The following is a 24,276-nucleotide window of genomic DNA, read 5'->3' on the forward strand; positions in this document are numbered from 1 at the left end:
GAGGGCTTGGGTTTTTTTTTAAGGACAAGTTTACTGTTGAATGGGCACCATTCATATTACCATATAGTGTACTCGGGAGGGGGGAGGGGGGGAGAGAATATCTACAGTATATAATTAAAAAAAAAAAAAAAAAACAAGGGGAAAAATTCCAAATAAGGTAATATTGTAAAAAATGTTGCAATTCCGCATTTGGTTTTTGGGCTTTGTTTTTATGGAATTCATTTGTGCAGTAACAATGACCTGGAAAAATGCTTCTCCAGGTCAGTACTAGTATGTACTGTAGATACCAAGCTTGCATAGTTTTATTTTGTCATTTAAAAAGGTAAAGTCTTGCGTTTTTTAATTTTTGTATTAATAATTGTGATTATGAAATAAAGTATTTTTAATACAAAAATTAAATTCACTGTTTTAGTTTTTATTTAATCTAGTTTTACTGGAAGCACTGGGGACTGCAATCATGGATTTGGTGTTTGTAACGACAGTTACTCACCTCCTTTATGGCAGCCCCCTGTGCATAGAGAACAGTGGTCGGAATCCTACCCTCAATTTAGTAACATTAGAGAAGGCGTCTGCTGTGAAATGGACGCGCTCCCTGGGCTGTCCAGATCACAGCAGAGGGAGAAGATCAGCGCCATTTTTGTGGAGCACACAGCGTGTGCACTTTTCCCCTGTCACTCGCCGGGATAGATGGGGTGAGTACCGGCGTCGGGCAACGGTGACTGCACCGTTACTGATATTGGCGCGCTGCTCCCCCACTCTTCCGCGACCCCCTCCTCCCCGCAACCACCCCCGTTCCCCACGTGTGCTCACCTCGGGCCTCTGCTGCTTGTACTGTGATGTCTGACAGGACAGGCTGCCGAGGCGCAGGTCTGAGTTGAGTGCATGCGGCATTGGGAAACAGTCAGTAGGCAGTGTGGGGGCATTGGGATACAGTGCGGAGCGGGATACAGTGGAGCACTATGCAGCTGTCCTTAGTGACACATTAGGATCACTTTGCGGCCACCAACAAAATGGCTCTGCACCGTGATTCTAAATTTCATTCTCTCTTATCCTGTTGGAAACACCCAGATTAGGAGGGGGAGGTGACATCACACACAGGAAAGCAGATTCTGCCCACTTTTACTGCAGCTGTAATGTGAGATATTTTTACAGTCGGAATTCAGCAGCTGCTCCCCCTAGTGTTTAAGAGTGGAAAATATCAAACTTATTTTTTTATATTTTTCTCAATTAAAAATAATTTTAAACATAACATTAAATACTTTACATTTTTTCAGTTATTTAATTTTTTTTTATTTAACAACACCTTCCCTTTAAAGTGGTTAAAAAAAAATTAAAAAAAAATTCTGAAATTCATAAATATTGGGTTGCCATATTCCAAGGCCCATAACATTTAAATTTTGTTGGTGATAGAGCTGTGTGAGGGCTGGTTTTGTTTTTATTTATGCTTTTTGGGGTGGATGCAATGTTTGTAGTGTAGTATTTTATATAATAGATTGATTGACCTTTTAAAGGATGCAACCATATAAAAACTATAGGTCACTGCAGCAAAAAGAAAACAATATCCAGCCGTAACGTCTTCATAGGGAAAAAATTTTTCTTAAAATTCCATTTTATTGAAAACTAATTAAAAATCATAGTGCAGCAAGTTATAAACACGCGGTTGACGCGTTTCAAAAGTTAGACTTCCTTAATCATAACCATTGTTGTTATGATTAAGGAATCTAATTTCTGAAACGCGTCAACTGCGTGTTTATAACTTGCTACACTATGATTTTTAATTACGGTAGTTTTCAATAAAATGGAATTTTAAGAAAAATATTTTCCCTATGAAGACGTTGCGGCTGGATATTTTTTTCTTTTTGCTGCAATCACATTTGAGTCTCCCTTATTCCATGCACCTCAAAAAAGTCAGTGGAGCCTCTGTTAGGAGTCTCAACACAGAAACCAGCCGGATATCCTTCTGGGAAGGACCTAGCCAAGGAGTGGCTCTTTTTAGGAGACCACCATAACCACCATATTAAGTGGCCCTTTAAGTCAATATCCAACTTTTTGACGAGTTTAAAGATATGACAAGGGGAAATACCAAGGCCAGGTATCCATCCACAGACAGCTGTTTCGGGGTATTGCCCCTCATCAGTGTGGAGTAGGATTCCATGCACCGTCTGACCTGCTCTACAACATGAATTTACCAGCATAATATCATACGGTGAGCTGTATTTTTTCTTTTTTTAAACTGTCATGTACAGCATATTTTTTAAGATCTTTACATGATAAAATAAGAGGGTGACTTGAATTAGGTTTTGTTGTTTGTTTTTTTTTATCTCCCCACTTTTTGGTGTATTTATTATGGGACTAGAACCTGCCGATGAGTGCTTAGCGTAGGGTGTGAATCGGGCAGCATGTATCGGCTTCAGGTTCCCCTTTAGGTTTTCCCATGAGCATAAATCTGCAAAATCTGTCTGCATCATCTATGTAAAAAAAAAAAAGCCATATACCCAAAGTATAAATAACAAAAGCAAATTTTATTATAAAGCTATTAAAAATTGCACAGTTATGGAAATATCCACATTTAGCGCTCAATGAGTAAACAGCCAATGGGTGAGCCTTGAGAAAGTGAACAGGCTACATGAGAGTATTGCAGTAAGGCCAGTGTCACACTTGCGATTGCCCTGCATGTATCTCGCGCGAGTCTCGCGGTGCATCACCCGTCACGGACTCACACTCTCCTCACAGTAGCGGGTCGGCTGTATAGAGATGTATGCAACCGACCCGCTCCTGTGAGTCTGACGGGTGATGCACTGCGAGACTCGCGCGGGATACATGCGAGGCAAGTGCGACACCGGCCGAAATGTATTAAGCATATACAGTGTCCTCCAATTTCTTTAAAATCCTAGAAAACGTATGGTAATAATGTCTCCAAGATACAGTAAAATCAGAGGAATTCTTCATACCTTGTAAACAAATCTGAGTTGCGCAACCTATGACAGTACCAGGAGGCTATTGATTGATAACACGCGGTACGCCATAATGCCATCTGTCATACAACCTTTGTACGTGTAAACAATTTTGGCACTGTATTCTTACACAGCAGGAAGGTTTCTTTTTATCTAAATGAGGTCAGTCACTGAATTCCATGCAAGAGGAAACACAACAGATTCCTTAGAGGTTTTCTAGAAGACTCATAAAAGGCAACAAGGCTCCTGTGAGTCCTGAGTAAAGAATCACGGAGGGGCATCTCCAGGCATCAGGGTATCCAACAACTCGGAGTTTGGCAGTTTCACTGGATCAGAATGGGTCCATAACTCTGCACAGTCACGTCTGGACTAGAGTTGAGCGCGGTTCGTGGTTCGTGGTTCTCCAGTTCTAGGCTCGAGTGATTTTGGGGCATGTTCTAGATCGAACTAGAACTCGAGCTTTTTGCAAAAGCTCGATAGTTCTAGAAACGTTCGAGAACGGTTTTAGCAGCCAAAAAACAGCTAAATCATAGCTTGGTTTCTGCTGTAATAGTGTAAGTCACTCTGTGAATCAAACTATTATCACATTTCAGTGTATAGTGTGCGTGAACAGCGCCTTCAGATCACTGCTGTTTCTATAATGTCTTGTCTTCCTTCCCTAAGCGCGCGCGTCTTGTGGGGCGGGCCAGCATGTCAGCCAATCACAGACACACACACAGCTAAGTGGACTTTGAGCCAGAGAAGCAACGGCATGTGTGATAGGATCTGCATGTCACATGTCCCTGCATTATAAAACCGGACATTTTCTTCACGGACGCCATTATCTGCCTTCTGCGTCTTGGGTGTCAGACATCACTGTCGCAGCTCCGTCATCCTGAGTCCTATAGCCGATACAGCTGTATGCGCTGCATACACAGCGTTAGACAGCATAGGGAGAGCACTTTATAGCAGTCCTTTTAAGGGCTCAAACCGGCAGGGTCAGAGTTAAGGTGACAGGTCCTGAAAACAGCGCCAGCGTCTGTGCAGCCAAGGTCAGGGATTTCCTCCCTGCATTTCACCATTAGGAGGGAATAGAAAGGCAGGCTTCCATTCCTCTACCCAGAGCACCACAATCCTGCCACTGTACCCTCTTGTCCTCTGCACACTCCAACTCATAACTAAGCCATTATACTAGCAAACACTTAGTGTACCTAGTGGCATCCTATACGTGGCTATTGGACTTTGCTATAGTCCCACTAGTGCCAAGACATTTGCAGAGCGCATCTGCCTGCGTTGCACACTCCAACTAATTATAACTAAGCCATTATACTAGCAAACACTCAGTGTACCTAGTGGCATCCTATACGTGGCTATTGGACTTTGCTATAGTCCCACTAGTGCCAAGACATTTGCAGAGCGCATCTGCCTGCGTTGCACACTCCAACTAATTATAACTAAGCCATTATACTAGCACACACTCAGTGTACCTAGTGGCATCCTATACGTGGCTATTGGACTTTGCTATAGTCCCACTAGTGCCAAGACATTTGCAGAGCGCATCTGCCTGCGTTGCACACTCCAACTAATTATAACTAAGCCATTATACTAGCAAACACTCAGTGTACCTAGTGGCATCCTATACGTGGCTATTGGACTTTGCTATAGTCCCACTAGTGCCAAGACATTTGCAGAGCGCCTCTGCCTGCGTTGCACACTCCAACTAATTATAACTAAGCCATTATACTAGCAAACACTTAGTGTACCTAGTGGCATCCTATACGTGGCTATTGGACTTTGCTATAGTCCCACTAGTGCCAAGACATTTGCAGAGCGCATCTGCCTGCGTTGCACACTCCAACTAATTATAACTAAGCCATTATACTAGCAAACACTCAGTGTACCTAGTGGCATCCTATACGTGGCTATTGGACTTTGCTTTAGTCCCACTAGTGCCAAGACATTTGCAGAACGCATCTGCCTGCGTTGCACACTCCAACTAATTATAACTAAGCCATTATACTAGCACACACTCAGTGTACCTAGTGGCATCCTATACGTGGCTATTGGACTTTGCTTTAGTCCCACTAGTGCCAAGACATTTGCAGAACGCATCTGCCTGCGTTGCACACTCCAACTAATTATAACTAAGCCATTATACTAGCACACACTCAGTGTACCTAGTGGCATCCTATACGTGGCTATTGGACTTTGCTATAGTCCCACTAGTGCCAAGACATTTGCAGAGCGCATCTGCCTGCGTTGCACACTCCAACTAATTATAACTAAGCCATTATACTAGCAAACACTTAGTGTACCTAGTGGCATCCTATACGTGGCTATTGGACTTTGCTTTAGTCCCACTAGTGCCAAGACATTTGCAGAACGCATCTGCCTGCGTTGCACACTCCAACTAATTATAACTAAGCCATTATACTAGCACACACTCAGTGTACCTAGTGGCATCCTATACGTGGCTATTGGACTTTGCTATAGTCCCACTAGTGCCAAGACATTTGCAGAGCGCATCTGCCTGCGTTGCACACTCCAACTAATTATAACTAAGCCATTATACTAGCAAACACTCAGTGTACCTAGTGGCATCCTATACGTGGCTATTGGACTTTGCTTTAGTCCCACTAGTGCCAAGACATTTGCAGAACGCATCTGCCTGCGTTGCACACTCCAACTAATTATAACTAAGCCATTATACTAGCACACACTCAGTGTACCTAGTGGCATCCTATACGTGGCTATTGGACTTTGCTATAGTCCCACTAGTGCCAAGACATTTGCAGAGCGCATCTGCCTGCGTTGCACACTCCAACTAATTATAACTAAGCCATTATACTAGCAAACACTTAGTGTACCTAGTGGCATCCTATACGTGGCTATTGGACTTTGCTTTAGTCCCACTAGTGCCAAGACATTTGCAGAACGCATCTGCCTGCGTTGCACACTCCAACTAATTATAACTAAGCCATTATACTAGCAAACACTTAGTGTACCTAGTGGCATCCTATACGTGGCTATTGGACTTTGGTTTAGTCCCACTAGTGCCAAGACATTTGCAGAACGCATCTGCCTGCGTTGCACACTCCAACTAATTATAACTAAGCCATTATACTAGCACACACTCAGTGTACCTAGTGGCATCCTATACGTGGCTATTGGACTTTGCAATAGTCCCACTAGTGCCAAGACATTTGCAGAGCGCATCTGCCTGCGTTGCACACTCCAACTAATTATAACTAAGCCATTATACTAGCAAACACTTAGTGTACCTAGTGGCATCCTATACGTGGCTATTGGACTTTGCTATAGTCCCACTAGTGCCAAGACATTTGCAGAGCGCATCTGCCTGCGTTGCACACTCCAACTAATTATAACTAAGCCATTATACTAGCAAACACTTAGTGTACCTAGTGGCATCCTATACGTGGCTATTGGACTTTGCTTTAGTCCCACTAGTGCCAAGACATTTGCAGAACGCATCTGCCTGCGTTGCACACTCCAACTAATTATAACTAAGCCATTATACTAGCACACACTCAGTGTACCTAGTGGCATCCTATACGTGGCTATTGGACTTTGCTATAGTCCCACTAGTGCCAAGACATTTGCAGAACGCATCTGCCTGCGTTGCACACTCCAACTAATTATAACTAAGCCATTATACTAGCACACACTCAGTGTACCTAGTGGCATCCTATACGTGGCTATTGGACTTTGCTATAGTCCCACTAGTGCCAAGACATTTGCAGAGCGCATCTGCCTGCGTTGCACACTCCAACTAATTATAACTAAGCCATTATACTAGCAAACACTTAGTGTACCTAGTGGCATCCTATACGTGGCTATTGGACTTTGGTTTAGTCCCACTAGTGCCAAGACATTTGCAGAACGCATCTGCCTGCGTTGCACACTCCAACTAATTATAACTAAGCCATTATACTAGCACACACTCAGTGTACCTAGTGGCATCCTATACGTGGCTATTGGACTTTGCTATAGTCCCACTAGTGCCAAGACATTTGCAGAGCGCATCTGCCTGCGTTGCACACTCCAACTAATTATAACTAAGCCATTATACTAGCAAACACTCAGTGTACCTAGTGGCATCCTATACGTGGCTATTGGACTTTGCTATAGTCCCACTAGTGCCAAGACATTTGCAGAGCGCATCTGCCTGCGTTGCACACTCCAACTAATTATAACTAAGCCATTATACTAGCAAACACTTAGTGTACCTAGTGGCATCCTATACATGGCTATTGGACTTTGCTTTAGTCCCACTAGTACCAAGATATTTGCAGAACGCATCTGCCTGCGTTGCACACTCCAACTAATTATAACTAAGCCATTATACTAGCACACACTCAGTGTACCTAGTGGCATCCTATACGTGGCTATTGGACTTTGCTATAGTCCCACTAGTGCCAAGACATTTGCAGAGCGCATCTGCCTGCGTTGCACACTCCAACTAATTATAACTAAGCCATTATACTAGCAAACACTTAGTGTACCTAGTGGCATCCTATACGTGGCTATTGGACTTTGCTTTAGTCCCACTAGTGCCAAGACATTTGCAGAACGCATCTGCCTGCGTTGCACACTCCAACTAATTATAACTAAGCCATTATACTAGCACACACTCAGTGTACCTAGTGGCATCCTATACGTGGCTATTGGACTTTGCTATAGTCCCACTAGTGCCAAGACATTTGCAGAGCGCATCTGCCTGCGTTGCACACTCCAACTAATTATAACTAAGCCATTATACTAGCACACACTCAGTGTACCTAGTGGCATCCTATACGTGGCTATTGGACTTTGCTATAGTCCCACTAGTGCCAAGACATTTGCAGAGCGCATCTGCCTGCGTTGCACACTCCAACTAATTATAACTAAGCCATTATACTAGCAAACACTCAGTGTACCTAGTGGCATCCTATACGTGGCTATTGGACTTTGCTATAGTCCCACTAGTGCCAAGACATTTGCAGAGCGCATCTGCCTGCGTTGCACACTCCAACTAATTATAACTAAGCCATTATACTAGCAAACACTTAGTGTACCTAGTGGCATCCTATACATGGCTATTGGACTTTGCTTTAGTCCCACTAGTACCAAGATATTTGCAGAACGCATCTGCCTGCGTTGCACACTCCAACTAATTATAACTAAGCCATTATACTAGCACACACTCAGTGTACCTAGTGGCATCCTATACGTGGCTATTGGACTTTGCTATAGTCCCACTAGTGCCAAGACATTTGCAGAGCGCATCTGCCTGCGTTGCACACTCCAACTAATTATAACTAAGCCATTATACTAGCAAACACTTAGTGTACCTAGTGGCATCCTATACGTGGCTATTGGACTTTGCTTTAGTCCCACTAGTGCCAAGACATTTGCAGAACGCATCTGCCTGCGTTGCACACTCCAACTAATTATAACTAAGCCATTATACTAGCACACACTCAGTGTACCTAGTGGCATCCTATACGTGGCTATTGGACTTTGCTATAGTCCCACTAGTGCCAAGACATTTGCAGAGCGCATCTGCCTGCGTTGCACACTCCAACTAATTATAACTAAGCCATTATACTAGCAAACACTTAGTGTACCTAGTGGCATCCTATACGTGGCTATTGGACTTTGCTTTAGTCCCACTAGTGCCAAGACATTTGCAGAACGCATCTGCCTGCGTTGCACACTCCAACTAATTATAACTAAGCCATTATACTAGCACACACTCAGTGTACCTAGTGGCATCCTATACGTGGCTATTGGACTTTGCTATAGTCCCACTAGTGCCAAGACATTTGCAGAGCGCATCTGCCTGCGTTGCACACTCCAACTAATTATAACTAAGCCATTATACTAGCACACACTCAGTGTACCTAGTGGCATCCTATACGTGGCTATTGGACTTTGCTTTAGTCCCACTAGTGCCAAGACATTTGCAGAACGCATCTGCCTGCGTTGCACACTCCAACTAATTATAACTAAGCCATTATACTAGCACACACTCAGTGTACCTAGTGGCATCCTATACGTGGCTATTGGACTTTGCTATAGTCCCACTAGTGCCAAGACATTTGCAGAGCGCATCTGCCTGCGTTGCACACTCCAACTAATTATAACTAAGCCATTATACTAGCACACACTCAGTGTACCTAGTGGCATCCTATACGTGGCTATTGGACTTTGCTATAGTCCCACTAGTGCCAAGACATTTGCAGAGCGCATCTGCCTGCGTTGCACACTCCAACTAATTATAACTAAGCCATTATACTAGCAAACACTTAGTGTACCTAGTGGCATCCTATACGTGGCTATTGGACTTTGCTTTAGTCCCACTAGTGCCAAGACATTTGCAGAACGCATCTGCCTGCGTTGCACACTCCAACTAATTATAACTAAGCCATTATACTAGCACACACTCAGTGTACCTAGTGGCATCCTATACGTGGCTATTGGACTTTGCTATAGTCCCACTAGTGCCAAGACATTTGCAGAGCGCATCTGCCTTCGTTGCACACTCCAACTAATTATAACTAAGCCATTATACTAGCAAACACTCAGTGTACCTAGTGGCATCCTATACGTGGCTATTGGACTTTGCTTTAGTCCCACTAGTGCCAAGACATTTGCAGCACGTCTGCCTGCGTTGCACACTCCAACTAATTATAACTAAGTTACATTGTCAGGGATATTTATTCTTTATTATTCTGCTGTTAATAAAGCTAGACCATTACTGCAATCTTCACCACCTCTCAATTTTTACTACCACATTTTCAGTCCACAATCTTGTCGCAATCAACATGAGTGGCAAAATGACAGATGCTGGTGGAAAGGGGAAGAGGCGTGGTGGAAAAGGCAAAAAAGGTTTTGTCAGTGGGGAAGGTGGCAAAGCTCCATTATCATCTGCTGCAGATAGACCATCTACTAGCAAAAGTAAGATGTCTACTACTTATTGTGGACAATCCGATGTGCTCCCTTTTTTACGGACACGAACAAGAGGAACAAAGGTAGATGATGGGCAAAAAAGGAAAATGCTTGAATGGATCTCAAGTGGTCCAACAAGTGCCCTCTCAGCCACTTCAAGTACCGCATCCAAAAAACACCAGTCCTCTGAGTTGTCATCCCAATCACACTTGATTTCTCCCAGCTCTGAAGTCTCCATCAGCCCTGCACAGTATGGTGGAACTGAGATGGCTGAGTCTGCAGAGCTGTTCAGTCACACTATAGCCTGGGAATCAGAGGTCTGCTCCCAAGCTACAGTGAGTACAGAACAGGAAATGGTCTGCAGTGATGCCCAGAACCTTTGTGACTCTGATTCAGGCCGTGAGGACCAAGTTTCTGAGCATAATGTTGACCCTTTGTCACAAACTGTAACACCTGTGGTTATAGACAATGAGGAACATACTGATGAAGATGAGACGCAGATACCCGATTGGGATGACAACTTAAATATTCGGTCAGGGCAAGAAGAGGCTCGGTCTGAGGGGGAGGGGAGTGCAAACACAACAATTGATGATGACGTTCTAGATCCCACCTACTGTCAACCCCCAGTCAGGCACTCGAGGAGGTCAACAGAGGCGGTGGAGGAGGATGCAACCGACGACGAAGTTACCTTGCGCCTTCCTGGACAGAGTCGGAGCACTGGTAGCACATCTACAACTGCATCCTCAGCCACCACTCTGCCTATGAGCATTATTCGGGGTGGATCAACAGGTCGCATGGCCTCTAAGCCTTGCCTAGCCTGGTCCTTTTTTCACATCGAAAAAGATCGCCCAACTCATGTGATATGTAACATTTGTCATGATTCTGTTAGTAGAGGTCAAAACCTCAGCAGTTTGACAACTTCTTCCATGAATCGTCACATGACTAAATATCATAAGTCCCGGTGGGAAGCTCACCGTGCTGCAATGCGGCCTAGCGGAGCGAACCATCCACCGCCCGCCCCTTCCAGTGCATCCGCGCGCTCTTCATCTTCTAGGACTGTGGGGACAGCTGTCACACCTGTTTTTCCACGCAAAACTTCCACCACTGTAACCGCAACAGGCAGTTTGCTTGTAAGGTCGTCAGTTGGTTTGGAAGGGGAAACAAGTGAGTGTGTACAGCTCTCTCAGACATCGATAGCACCAACGTTGGATGAAGGCAACATCATGTCTCCGCCTGCACTTTCCTCACAAACCTGCATTTTTCCAGGGACACCCTACTCAACACCGTCTACACACAGCAGCCAGATCTCTGTCCCTCAGATGTGGTCAAATAAAAGGCCACTTCCTCCGACCCATGACAAAGCTAAGAGGTTGACTCTATCCCTCTGTAAGCTGTTGGCTACCGAAATGCTGCCTTTCCGCCTAGTGGACACACAGGATTTTAGAGACCTTATGTCTGTCGCTGTGCCCCAGTACCAGATGCCTAGTCGCCACTACTTCTCTAAGAAAGGTGTGCCCGCGCTACACCAGCATGTCGCACACAACATCACCGCTTCCTTGAGAAACTCTGTGTGTGAACGGGTGCATTTCACCACCGATACTTGGACCAGTAAGCATGGACAGGGACGTTACATGTCGCTGACTGGGCACTGGGTAACTATGGTGATAGATGGTGAAGGGTCTGCTGCACAAGTCTTGCCGTCCCCACGACTTGTGTGTCAATCCTCTGTCTGTCCAAGTTCCGCCACTGCTTCTGCATCCTCCACCTCATCTGGGTCCTCCACCTCCGCCCCAAGCCTGCCTGGTCAGGCCACCAGCGTTCTCACTGCGCAGAAGGAATCACGCACCCCTCATTACTATGCTGGCAGCAGAGCGCAACGGCATCAGGCGGTCTTTAGCTTGACATGTCTTGGGAATAAGAGTCACACAGCTGAGGAGTTGTGGTCAGCTCTGCGGTCCGAGTTTAATAAATGGTTGTCTCCACTCAACCTGCAGCCTGGTAAGGCCGTGTGCGACAATGCTGCAAACCTGGGTGCGGCCCTTCGCCTGGGCAAGGTGACACACGTACCTTGTATGGCTCACGTGTTGAACCTTGTCGTGCAGCAATTTTTAACACAGTATCCCGGCCTAGATGGCCTTCTGAACAGGGCACGAAAACTGTCTGCTCACTTCCGCCGTTCAAGCGCCGCAGCTGAGCGACTTGCATCGCTCCAGAAGTCTTTCGGCCTGCCGGTTCATCGCCTGAAATGCGATGTGGCGACACGCTGGAATTCAACTCTCCACATGTTACAGCGACTGTGGCAGCACCGCCGTGCCCTGGTGCAATACGTCATGACGTATAGCCTGGGCCAACGAGATGCAGGGGTGGGGCAGATCACCCTGATGGAGTGGTCTCAGATCAAGGACCTATGCACCCTTCTGCACAGTTTCGACATGGCGACGAATATGTTTAGCGCTGACAATGCCATTATCAGCATGACGATTCCAGTCATTTACATGCTGGAACACACGCTAAACACTATTCGGAGTCAGGGGGTGGGACAACAGGAAGGGGATGAGCTACAGGAGGATTCATATGCGCAAGACACAACAACATCACCAAGGTCCAGACGTTCATCATCACCAAGGCGCCAGGCATGGGAGCATGGGGTACAGGGATCAACAAGGGCGCATGGTAGCAGGCGAGATGTTGAGGAAGGTGCAGGAGGACATGAAGAAATGGAGGACGAACTGTCCATGGACATGGAAGACTCAGCAGATGAGGGAGACCTTGGTCAAATTTCAGTTGAAAGAGGTTGGGGGGAGATGTCAGAGGAAGAAAGAACGGTTAGCACCTCTATGCCACAAACACAGCGTGGACTTGGTCCACATGGCTGCGCAAGACACATGAGTGCCTTCTTGTTGCACTACCTCCAACATGACCCTCGTATTGTCAAAATTATAAGTGATGATGACTACTGGCTTGCCACACTATTAGATCCCCGGTACAAGTCCAAATTTTGTGACATAATTCCAGCCATAGAAAGGGACGCACGTATGCAGGAGTATCAGCAGAAGCTGTTACTCGATCTTAGATCTGCTTTTCCACCAAACAACCGTGCAGGTGCAGGGAGTGAATCTCCCAGTTGTAACTTGACAAACATGGGACGGTCTCGTCATCTTCAACAGTCTACACGTACCAGTAGGACCGTATCTGGTGCTGGTAACAGCAATTTTATGGAATCTTTTCATAATTTTTTTAGACCCTCCTTTGCAAGGCCACCAGAGACAACAAGTCTGACACATAGTCAACGGCTGGAGAGGATGATACAGGAGTATCTCCAAATGAACATCGATGCCATGACTGTGCAACTGGAGCCTTGCTCCTTTTGGGCTTCAAACCTAGAAAAATGGCCAGAGCTCGCAACTTACGCCTTGGAGATTTTGTCGTGTCCAGCTGCCAGCGTTGTCTCTGAACGTGTCTTCAGTGCTGCTGGGTGTGTGCTGACAGATAAGCGCACGCGTCTGTCCAGTGACAATGTGGACAGACTGACGTTCATCAAAATGAACAAGTCATGGATCCAGAAGGAATTTACAACCCCTGTGTCATCCTGGGGAGAGTAAATGCTTGTGGATTTTGAATGTGCTTGATGCAAATCTAGCTGTGAAGTGTACAACTAGGGCACAAGTGCTGCCACTGAATGGGTGGGTGTGTGTGGGGCACAATTTTTTGAAAAAAAGGGAGACTCCGCTTGGAGTAACCCTTGCTTACATTGTTTTTAAAAGAAGCCAAGATGAACAGAGCTGGGATCAGGAAAGACTTTGCTACCTACCCCGGTGTCATCCTGGGGACGGATAAGAATGACGTATTTTTGAATGTGCTTGATGCAAATCTAGCTGTGAAGTGTACAACTGGGGCACAACTGCTGCCACTGAATGGGTGGGTGTGTGGGGCCCAATTTTTGGAAAAAAGGGAGACTCCGCTTGGAGTAACCCTTGCTTACATTGTTTTTAAAAGAAGCCAAGATGAACAAGTCATGGGTCAGCAAAGACTTTGCTACCTACCCCGGTGTCATCCTGGGGATGGATAAGAATGGCGTATTTTTGAATGTGCTTGATGCAAATGTAGCTGTGAAGTGTACAACTAGGGCACAACTGCTGCCACTGAATGGGTGGGTGTGTGGGGCCCAATTTTTGGAAAAAAGGGAGACTCCGCTTGGAGTAACCCTTGCTTACATTGTTTTTAAAAGAAGCCAAGATGAACAGAGCTGGGATCAGGAAAGACTTAGCTACCTACCCCGGTGTCATCATGGGGACGGATAAGAATGGCGTATTTTTGAATGTGCTTGATGCAAATGTAGCTGTGAAGTGTACAACTGGGGCACAACTGCTGCCACTGAAGGGGTGGGTGTGTGTGGGGCACAATTTTTGGAAAAAAAGGGAGACTCCGCTTGGAGTAACCCTTGCTTGATGTGTTTTTAAAAGAAGCCAAGATGAACAGAGCTGGGATCAGGAAAGACTTAGCTACCTACCCCGGTGTCATCATGGGGACGGATAAGAATGGCGTATTTTTGAATGTGCTTGATGCAAATCTAGCTGTGAAGTGTACAACTAGGGCACAAGTGCTGCCACTGAATGGGTGGGTGTGTGGGGCCCAATTTTTGGAAAAAAAGGGAGACTCCGCTTGGAGTAACCCTTGCTTGATGTGTTTTTAAAAGAAGCCAAGATGAACAGAGCTGGGATCAGGAAAGACTTTGCTACCTACCCCGGTGTCATCCTGGGGACGGATAAGAATGGCGTATTTTTGAATGTGCTTGATGCAAATGTAGCTGTGAAGTGTACAACTGGGGCACAACTGCTGCCACTGAATGGGTGGGTGTGTGGGGCCCAATTTTTGGAAAAAAGGGAGACTCCGCTTGGAGTAACCCTTGCTTACATTGTTTTTAAAAGAAGCCAAGATGAACAAGTCATGGGTCAGCAAAGACTTTGCTACCTACCCCGGTGTCATCCTGGGGATGGATAAGAATGGCGTATTTTTGAATGTGCTTGATGCAAATGTAGCTGTGAAGTGTACAACTGGGGCACAACTGCTGCCACTGAATGGGTGGGTGTGTGGGGCCCAATTTTTGGAAAAAAAGGAGACTCCGCTTGGAGTAACCCTTGCTTACATTGTTTTTAAAAGAAGCCAAGATGAACAGAGCTGGGATCAGGAAAGACTTAGCTACCTACCCTGGTGTCATCCTGGGGACGGATAAGAATGGCGTATTTTTGAATGTGCTTGATGCAAATGTAGCTGTGAAGTGTACAACTGGGGCACAACTGCTGCCACTGAATGGGTGGGTGTGTGGGGGCCCAATTTTTGGAAAAAAAGGGAGACTCCGCTTGGAGTAACCCTTGCTTGATGTGTTTTTAAAAGAAGCCAAGATGAACAGAGCTGGGATCAGGAAAGACTTTGCTACCTACCCCGGTGTCATCCTGGGGATGGATAAGAATGGCGTATTTTTGAATGTGCTTGATGCAAATCTAGCTGTGAAGTGTACAACTGGGGCACAACTGCTGCCACTGAATGGGTGGGTGTGTGGGGCCCAATTTTTGGAAAAAAGGGAGACTCCGCTTGGAGTAACCCTTGCTTACATTGTTTTTAAAAGAAGCCAAGATGAACAAGTCATGGGTCAGCAAAGACTTTGCTACCTACCCCGGTGTCATCCTGGGGATGGATAAGAATGGCGTATTTTTGAATGTGCTTGATGCAAATGTAGCTGTGAAGTGTACAACTAGGGCACAACTGCTGCCACTGAAGGGGTGGGTGTGTGTGGGGCCCAATTTTTGGAAAAGAGGGAGACTCCGCTTGGAGTAACCCTTGCTTACATTGTTTTTAAAAGAAGCCAAGATGAACAGAGCTGGGATCAGGAAAGACTTTGCTACCTACCCCGGTGTCATCCTGGGGACGGATAAGAATGGCGTATTTTTGAATGTGCTTGATGCAAATGTAGCTGTGAAGTGTACAACTGGGGCACAACTGCTGCCACTGAATGGGTGGGTGTGTGGGGCCCAATGTTTGGAAAAAAGGGAGACTCCGCTTGGAGTAACCCTTGCTTACATTGTTTTTAAAAGAAGCCAAGATGAACAAGTCATGGGTCAGCAAAGACTTTGCTACCTACCCCGGTGTCATCCTGGGGATGGATAAGAATGGCGTATTTTTGAATGTGCTTGATGCAAATCTAGCTGTGAAGTGTACAACTGGGGCACAACTGCTGCCACTGAATGGGTGGGTGTGTGGGGCCCAATTTTTGGAAAAAAAGGGAGACTCCGCTTGGAGTAACCCTTGCTTGATGTGTTTTTAAAAGAAGCCAAGATGAACAGAGCTGGGATCAGGAAAGACTTTGCTACCTACCCCGGTGTCATCCTGGGGACGGATAAGAATGGCGTATTTTTGAATGTGCTTGATGCAAATGTAGCTGTGAAGTGTACAACTGGGGCACAACTGCTGCCACTGAATGGGTGGGTGTGTGGGGCCCAATTTTTGGAAAAAAGGGAGACTCCGCTTGGAGTAACCCTTGCTTACATTGTTTTTAAAAGAAGCCAAGATGAACAAGTCATGGGTCAGCAAAGACTTTGCTACCTACCCCGGTGTCATCCTGGGGATGGATAAGAATGGCGTATTTTTGAATGTGCTTGATGCAAATGTAGCTGTGAAGTGTACAACTAGGGCACAACTGCTGCCACTGAAGGGGTGGGTGTGTGTGGGGCCCAATTTTTGGAAAAAAGGGAGACTCCGCTTGGAGTAACCCTTGCTTACATTGTTTTTAAAAGAAGCCAAGATGAACAGAGCTGGGATCAGGAAAGACTTTGCTACCTACCCCGGTGTCATCCTGGGGACGGTTAATTATGGCGTATTTTTCAATGTGCTTGATGCAAATCTAGCTGTGAAGTGTGCAACTGGGGCACAACTGCTGCCACTGAATGGGTGGGTGTGTGTGTGGCCCAATTTTTGGAAAAAAGGGAGACTCCGCTTGGAGTCACCTTGCGGTGTTTTACATGATTTTAGAAGGGCGTGCCATGCCTATATCTGTGTGTCCTCCTCTTTTTCCTTGTCCAGCTGTTTTGTTTTCGCATGAGTATATGTCCTTGTCACTTTCCAATGTGTTTGAGTTGTTTGTCACCTTTAGGACACCTTTGAGGGTGTTTTCTAGGTGTTTTTCTGTGTTTGTGATTGCCTGCCATTGTTTCCTATGCAGTTCGAGTTCGGTTCGTCGAACGTTCGACGAACCGAACTCGAACGGGAGGTCCGTTCGGCGAACCAACCTCGAGCCGAACCGCGACCGGTTCGCTCATCTCTAGTCTGGACCAGAAGAACGCATCTTGACCCGGAATTTCTTAGATCACAATTAAAAACAGAAATCAGAGAAGTCCACAACAGCCGCTTTTCTTCTTTTGTGACTCAATGTACTGGTGGATCTGGAATTTATGATCATCTGGACTACTGGATCTTTGCTTCAGCTCCCTACATAGGAAGATAAAGGACACAGAATGAGGAATTGTTGTCCAGGAGACTTTAAATTACCGTGTGAGATTCTGTGTGTTACTTCTTAAAGGGAGTCTGTCACCAAGTTTTTAGTCCCTCATCTGAGAACAGCATAATATAGAGACAGAGACCCTGATTCCAGCGATGTGTCACTTACTGTTTGCTGTCATTTTGATAAAATCAATGTTTTCTCTGCTGCAGATCTAGCAGTTATACAGAGCTCATGAATATGCTGGACTACCTGGCAGCACGCCAAATAGTCCTCTAATGATAATTACTGCTGATTAAACAGTGGTTTTATGAAAACTACACTAAGCAGCCCAGTAAGTGACACATCACTGAAATCAGGATCTATGCCCCTACGTTATGCTGCTTTCAGATTAGGAGGCAAATACCAAATGACTGATTCCCTTTAAATTACATAAAAAAAAGGGACCTCCTACTAGAAAATAAATTGCTGGAAGCTTTATATTACTATAGCAGAACATCTGTCAGGAGGTTTTAGCTATAAAATCTGAGAGCAGCATGGTATAGGGCAATAAAGCCGGATTCAAGAGAGGTGTCACTTAGGCTGCTTTCACACATCCGGTTTTTGCAGTGCGGCTCAAAAACCTATGCAACGGATGCGGCGAAAAAAACGGATCCGTTTCATAAGTTTTTTACATGCGGCCCGTCCGTTTGCGGCTTGATACTGACCATGCACAGTGCAAAAATACCCGCATCCGGCGGCCGGATGTGGTTTCTGCCGCAGGACGACGCATCCGGCATCCATAGGCTTGCATTGTAAATCACGCCGGATCCGGCGCGATGCGGTTTTTTCGCTGCACAAAAAACGTGCCAGGCTACGTTACATCTGGCCGCTGCATGGGCTAAATATGCCGCATCCGGCAAAAAACTGACTCAATGCAAGGCCATGAGGCACAATACGGCGCTAATGCAAGTCTATGCGGAAAAAACGCAACCGGCGGCAAAAAACCCCCAAAAAAAAACGGTTGCGTTTCTTTCTGCAAAGCGCCGTATTGGGCCGCTCAGCAAAACCCGGATGTGTGAAAGCAGCCTTACTGGACTTCTTGGTGCAGTTTTGAAAGATTCCTTGTTTTGTCTGATGTATAACTCCGCCCCCACCACTGACTAGCAGCTTGCTGGCAATTCACAGTGCACACAGAAAGCTGCCAGTCAGTGGTGGGGGCGGGGTTACACAGATTAGCCTGACTGTCTGCAGGTGAGATGTAATCCTATAGTGATAATCTCCGGCTGATAAAATACTGATTGTATTGAACCTAAAAAACACATAGCCTGACATCCCTGAACTCAGTCTTTCTTGCATTATGCTGATGACAGATTAAATAGTAAAAATCTGTTGACAGATTCCCTTTAACTGACTTGAAAAGAATAGATTTTAACTGCTTTCTAACACTGCACAATTTCATAAACGAATAGCTCGGCAATTATTAGCATTCATTGTGCAGGTCGCTACAGTTAAGGCTATAGCAAAATATTTAACCATAATTATTTTTTGGTAAATGTTGATGTGGGAGGACTGGTTCTTATGGATGAGCTTTAGTTTAAACTGGCACCATTTTGGGGTTACATACAACTTCTTGGTAACGTTTAGCTAAGGGAAGTGAAGGTGACCTAAAACAGCAATAGTTGGATCTATTTTATGGCATTCAGCATTATATGGATATATGGATGCTGTGATACCAACTAGGTTTTTCTTCCTACGGTGTACATTTTTAAATAAAAATCTGAAAAGTTATTTTCATCAAGCCTTCAAATTACACTGTACACACAGCAAATGCAATGCAGATTTTTGGCAGAATTTCTCCAGCATTCCCACAGTTAAGAAAATAAAAAAAAAAAAAAAAAAAAAAATAGTATGTACATTCTATTGCACCCTATGCTTTACAAGAGGTGTACATACAATAAAATACGCTAAAAGTATTGACATATGGCAGAGTTGAAAATATATGCAACATGTAGAAGATTTTGTTTTAATTAAGGAGTCTACTTAAAGTGTAGACAAGTTTGAGTCTTGTGCATTTGCCCTAAATATTTGATTATTTTTTTACATATTACAACTTGTGTTTTTTTTAGCCACACCATTTAATGAAATTGTACAGTAGTCTGTATACAGGTCTTCATGCATGTACACATGTTGGTCCCCCTCGTTTAATAAAAGAAAAACCCACAATGGTCAGAGAAATAACTTGAATCTGACAAAAGTAATAAAAAAAAAACAAACAAACTATGAAAATGAACAAATGAAAGTCAGACATTGCTTTTCTGCTTCCACAGAATTTATTTTATTTATTTATTTATAATAAAACTCATGAAATCGGCCTGGACAAAAATGATGGCACCCTTCCTTAACTTAATATTTTGTTACACAGCCTTTTGAGGCAATTACTGCAATCAAACGATTTCTGTACCTGTCAATGAGACTTCTCACCTATCGACAGGTATTTTGGCCACTCCTCAAGATTAAACTGCTCCAGTTGTCTGGTGTTTGAAGGTCGCCTTTTCCAGGTGGCATGTTTCAGCTCTTTCCAAAGATGCTCAATAGGATTTAGGTCAGGGCTCATCCACTTCAGAGTAGTCCAATGTTTTCCTCTTAGCCATTTTTTGGGTGTTTTTAGCTGTGCGTTTTGGGTCATTATCTTGTTGCAAGACCCATAACCTGCCACTGAGACCAAGCTTTCTGACACTAGGCAGCACATTGCTCTCTAGAGTCCCTTGATAGTCTTGAGATTTCATTGTACCCAGCACAGATTCAAGACACCCTGTGCCAGATTCAGCAACGCAGCCCCAGAACATAACTGAGCCTCCTCCATGTTTCACAGTAGGACAGTGTACTTTTCTTGATATGCTTTACTTTTCTGTCTGAACAAAGCTCACGTGCCTTGCCAAAAAGTTCCATCTTAGTCTCATCTGTCCATAGGATATTCTCCCAGAAGCTTTGTGGCTTATCAACATGTAGTTTAGCAAATTCCAGTCTGGTTATGACTTTTTTTCTTTTATTTTAACATTGGTGTCCTCCTTGGTCGTCTCCCTTGAAGTCCACTTTGGCTCAAAACCACGGATGGTGCGATCTGACACTGATGTTCCTTGAGCTTGAACTTCACCTTTAATCTCTTTCGATGTTTTTCTGGGCTCTTTTGTTACCCTTTGTATTATCCGTCTTAGATTTGTCATCAATTTTCCTTCTGCGGCCACGTCCAGGGAGGTTGGCTACAGTCCAATGATCCTAAATTTCTGAATAATATGTACAACTGTAGTCACAGGAACATCAAGCAGATTGGAGATGGTCTTATAACCTTTACCATGCTTGTCTATAATTTTCTTTCTAATCTCCTGAGACAAACCTTTCCATCACCAAACAGCACAGTTGAGTATCTGTAGCCCTATATACAGGCCCACTTAGTGTTTACAAGATTATAGATACCTGTGATGCTAATTAGTGGACACACTTTGATTTAACATGTCTCCTTTGTCACATTATTTTCAGGGGTACCATTTTTTCCGTCCAGGCCTATTTCATGCGTTTTAATTTTTTTTTAAAAAAAAAATCTGTGGAAGCATGGTTGAAAAGAAATGTCTGACTTTCACTTGTTCATGGTCATAGATTATTACTTTTGTCAGATTCACGTTATTTCTGTGACCATTGTGGGGGACCAACAGTTTTGACCACATGTGTATGTAACTTTATTACAATATTACAAATGGCTCTCTTTCGCTGCGTATGGAACAAACTCGGCAACTCAGCTCATTTTATAGGAAGGGTTAAGCTTTACGTAAAAAAAAAAAAAAAAATGGGAGCCATTATCACAAAAAACTACCTATTGCTTAAATAAGGTTTTTATTGTACAAGTATTTTTTAATTGCAATGTGGTTTTTTTTTAATTACTAATTTAATAAAAATTGTGATCTTTTCAATGGTCATTCTGAACACTTTTTTTTCACTCATACTCCTTGTCCTTTCAGGAAGAGTTTACCACAGATCATCAAAGGCAGGATTACAATGACCAGTCACTAGTGATGAGCGAGCATTACCATACTCTGGTACTCGAAATGAGCAGGTAATGCTCGGATGGGTTCGATTCGGTTATTGAGTCGCACCATCCAAGCATCCAACTGCTTGTTAAGAGCACGGCAGTGTTCGCTCATCATATGTACTAGAGTCACTTACACATACCCTTCACACCATAGCCACCGGACATACTTACTTCGCTACAGCCATAAACGCAAGTTCAACATTTACACCTGTCTTTGCGCTAGTCTCCATGAAAGGAATGCCATACTCCTAAGGATTAGAAATCAATATATAGTTAATACAGCCCACTGTCACATGGCTTTAAAGATTAGAGGGGTGTTCCCATGAACAACGTTCATTTTAAAGTGGATTTTAATCTAATATAATTATATCATTTATACAATTAGATGTCTAAAAATAATGGTCCTGTGCTGAGATAATCTCAAAAAAATTAGAATATCATCAAAAAGCTAATTTATTTCAGTCATTCAATACAAAAAAAGGAAATGCATATACTAGAGTCATTACAAGCAGAGTGATCTATTTCAAGTGTTTATTTCTATTAACGCTGATGATTATGGCTTAAAGCCAATGAAAACCCGAAAGTCAGTATCTCAGAAAATTAAAATAATTACCACAAAACACCTGCAAAGGCTTCCTAAGCATTTAAAATGGTCCTTTAGTCTGGTTCAGTAGGCTACACAATCATGGGGAAAACTACTGACTTGACAGATGTCCAGAAGACAGTCATGACACACTCCACAAAGAGGGTAAGTTACAAAAGGTCATTGATAAAGAAGCTGGCTGTTCACAGAGTGCTGTATCTCAAACAGATTAATGGACCGTTGAGTGGAAGGGAAAAAAAAAAAAAAAAAGTGGTAGAAAAAAGGTGCACAAGCAACCGGAATAACCACAGCTTTGATTGGATTGTTAAGAAAAAGGCCATTCAAAAATTTGGATTTACAAGGAGTGGACTGCTGCTGGAGTCAGTGCTTCAAAAGCCACCACACACAGCCGTATCCAGGGTATGGGCTACAACTGTCACATTCCTTGTGTCGAGCCACTCATGACCAATAGACAACGCCAGAAGCGTCTTACCTGGGCCAAGGAGAAATAGAACTGGATTGTTGCTCAGTGTCCAAGGTGTTTTCAGATGAAAATAAATTTTGCATTTCATTTGGAAATTATGGTCCCAGAGTCTGTAGGAAGAGTGGAGAGGTCACAATCCAAGCTGCTTGAGGTCTAGTGTGAAGTTTCCACAATCAGTGATGGTTTGGGGAGCCATGTCATCTGCTGGTGTAGCTCCACTGTGTTTTATCAAGATCATAGTCAGTGCAGCCATTTACCAGGAAATTTTAGAGCACTTAACTATTCCCTCTACTGACAAGCTTTTTGGAGATGGAAATTTCATTTTCCAGCAGGACTTGGCACCTGTCCACACTTCCAAAAGTACCAATACCTGGATTAATAACCACAGTATCACTGTGCTTGATTGGCCAGTAAACTCACCTAACCTAAACCTCATAGAGAACCTATGGGGTATTGTCAAGAGGAAGATGAAACACCAGATCCAACAATGCAGATGAGCTGAAGGCTGCTATCAAAGCAACCATAACCCCTCAGCAGTGCTACAGTCTGATCGCCTCCACGCCACGCCGCATTGATGCAGTAATTCATACAAATGGAGCCCCGACCAAGTATTGAGTGCATTTACTGTACACACTTTTCAGTAGGCCAGCATTTCTGAGTTTAAAATCATTTTTTCAGGTTGGTCTTATATAATATTCTAATTTTCTGAGATAATGACTTTTGGTTTTTCATTGGCTGTAAGCCATAATCATCAACAGTAACAGAAATAAACACTTGATATAGATCACTGTGTTTGTAATAACTATATAATATGGGTTTCACTTTTTGTATTGAATTACTGAAATAAAATTAAAATTTTGTTGATATACTAATTTATTGAGATGCACCTGTATGTGCCCCAGCTATGTACTGTGTAATGGCCGTGTCTGACCGTACAGGGACATGGTCCGATCACATCACATCTCCTGGGCCGGGGAAGAAGTAATAAAGTATATAACAATACAGCTTGGGAATGCAAATTATTCCAGGTGGTAAATTTTTTATTTTATTTTTTCAAATAACAGGCAGGGAAATGTTTTACCACACAAAGAATCAGATACAATCCTGTGCTGTAAGGTCTGTATATTCTTGTGCTTCCTCACCAGCCCAGGAGATGTGGTGTGATCAGAGACGGCCATTACACAGTACACATCAGGGGCAGGTACATAAGGGTATGTGCCCACGATCAGGACCAACTGCCTTATAGTATAAACATTTCCATTAAAAAAAATAAAAATATATAAATAAATATATGGATTCCATGGTCAGTGGCAAGCTGCCGACAAAAAACTCTCTTGCTTTGGTGCACCTGACTTGTCTACAATGCATGGGGTAATATATGGCCAGTAGGGGTTTGTACCAGCAATGAAAGTCAATCATAAGGACTTCTAAAGCTGGATCCATGGCAATTCACTGCATAATAAAATATATCTATGAATCAGCACAACCTTTTATATAGAATAGATCATATACCTATAGTAGGTGCACACATCCATAAATTGAATGGATATGTGGCGCCCCTGACCTGGTCAGGCACCACTGAGTACTGCACCCATGCTGGGGACAGTACAATACAGGTAATCCAGAAGGCTGACCGAGGTGTGACTACACAGGCGCATAGTGATCAGGTCTCACACATGTACCTTTGAGAGGACCCCTGGGGATCCCAGGAGGGGGCGAAGCCGGTGCAAAGCCTCCATCTCCACTCAAGGGGTGTGGTAGAGAGCC

At 44.1% G+C, this 24,276-nt stretch overlaps 1 protein-coding gene across 1 annotated transcript in view; it reads right to left on the minus strand.

Annotated features, from left to right (window-relative positions):
- Positions 1-17,263: 17,263 nt before the first annotated feature.
- RAB37 (RAB37, member RAS oncogene family) overlaps positions 17,264-24,276 on the minus strand; it is a 161,180-nt gene continuing 154,167 nt past the window's right edge. The window contains exons 5-6 of the mRNA XM_075351739.1: positions 21,614-21,690; positions 17,264-17,366 (exon numbers count right to left, since the gene is read on the minus strand). Of these exons, the coding sequence (XP_075207854.1) occupies positions 17,264-17,366; positions 21,614-21,690 (180 nt within the window). The remainder of the gene's footprint in view (positions 17,367-21,613; positions 21,691-24,276) is intronic.

This window comes from Anomaloglossus baeobatrachus, chromosome 5, assembly GCF_048569485.1.
Source record: "Anomaloglossus baeobatrachus isolate aAnoBae1 chromosome 5, aAnoBae1.hap1, whole genome shotgun sequence".
Taxonomy (NCBI): Eukaryota; Metazoa; Chordata; class Amphibia; order Anura; family Aromobatidae; genus Anomaloglossus; species Anomaloglossus baeobatrachus.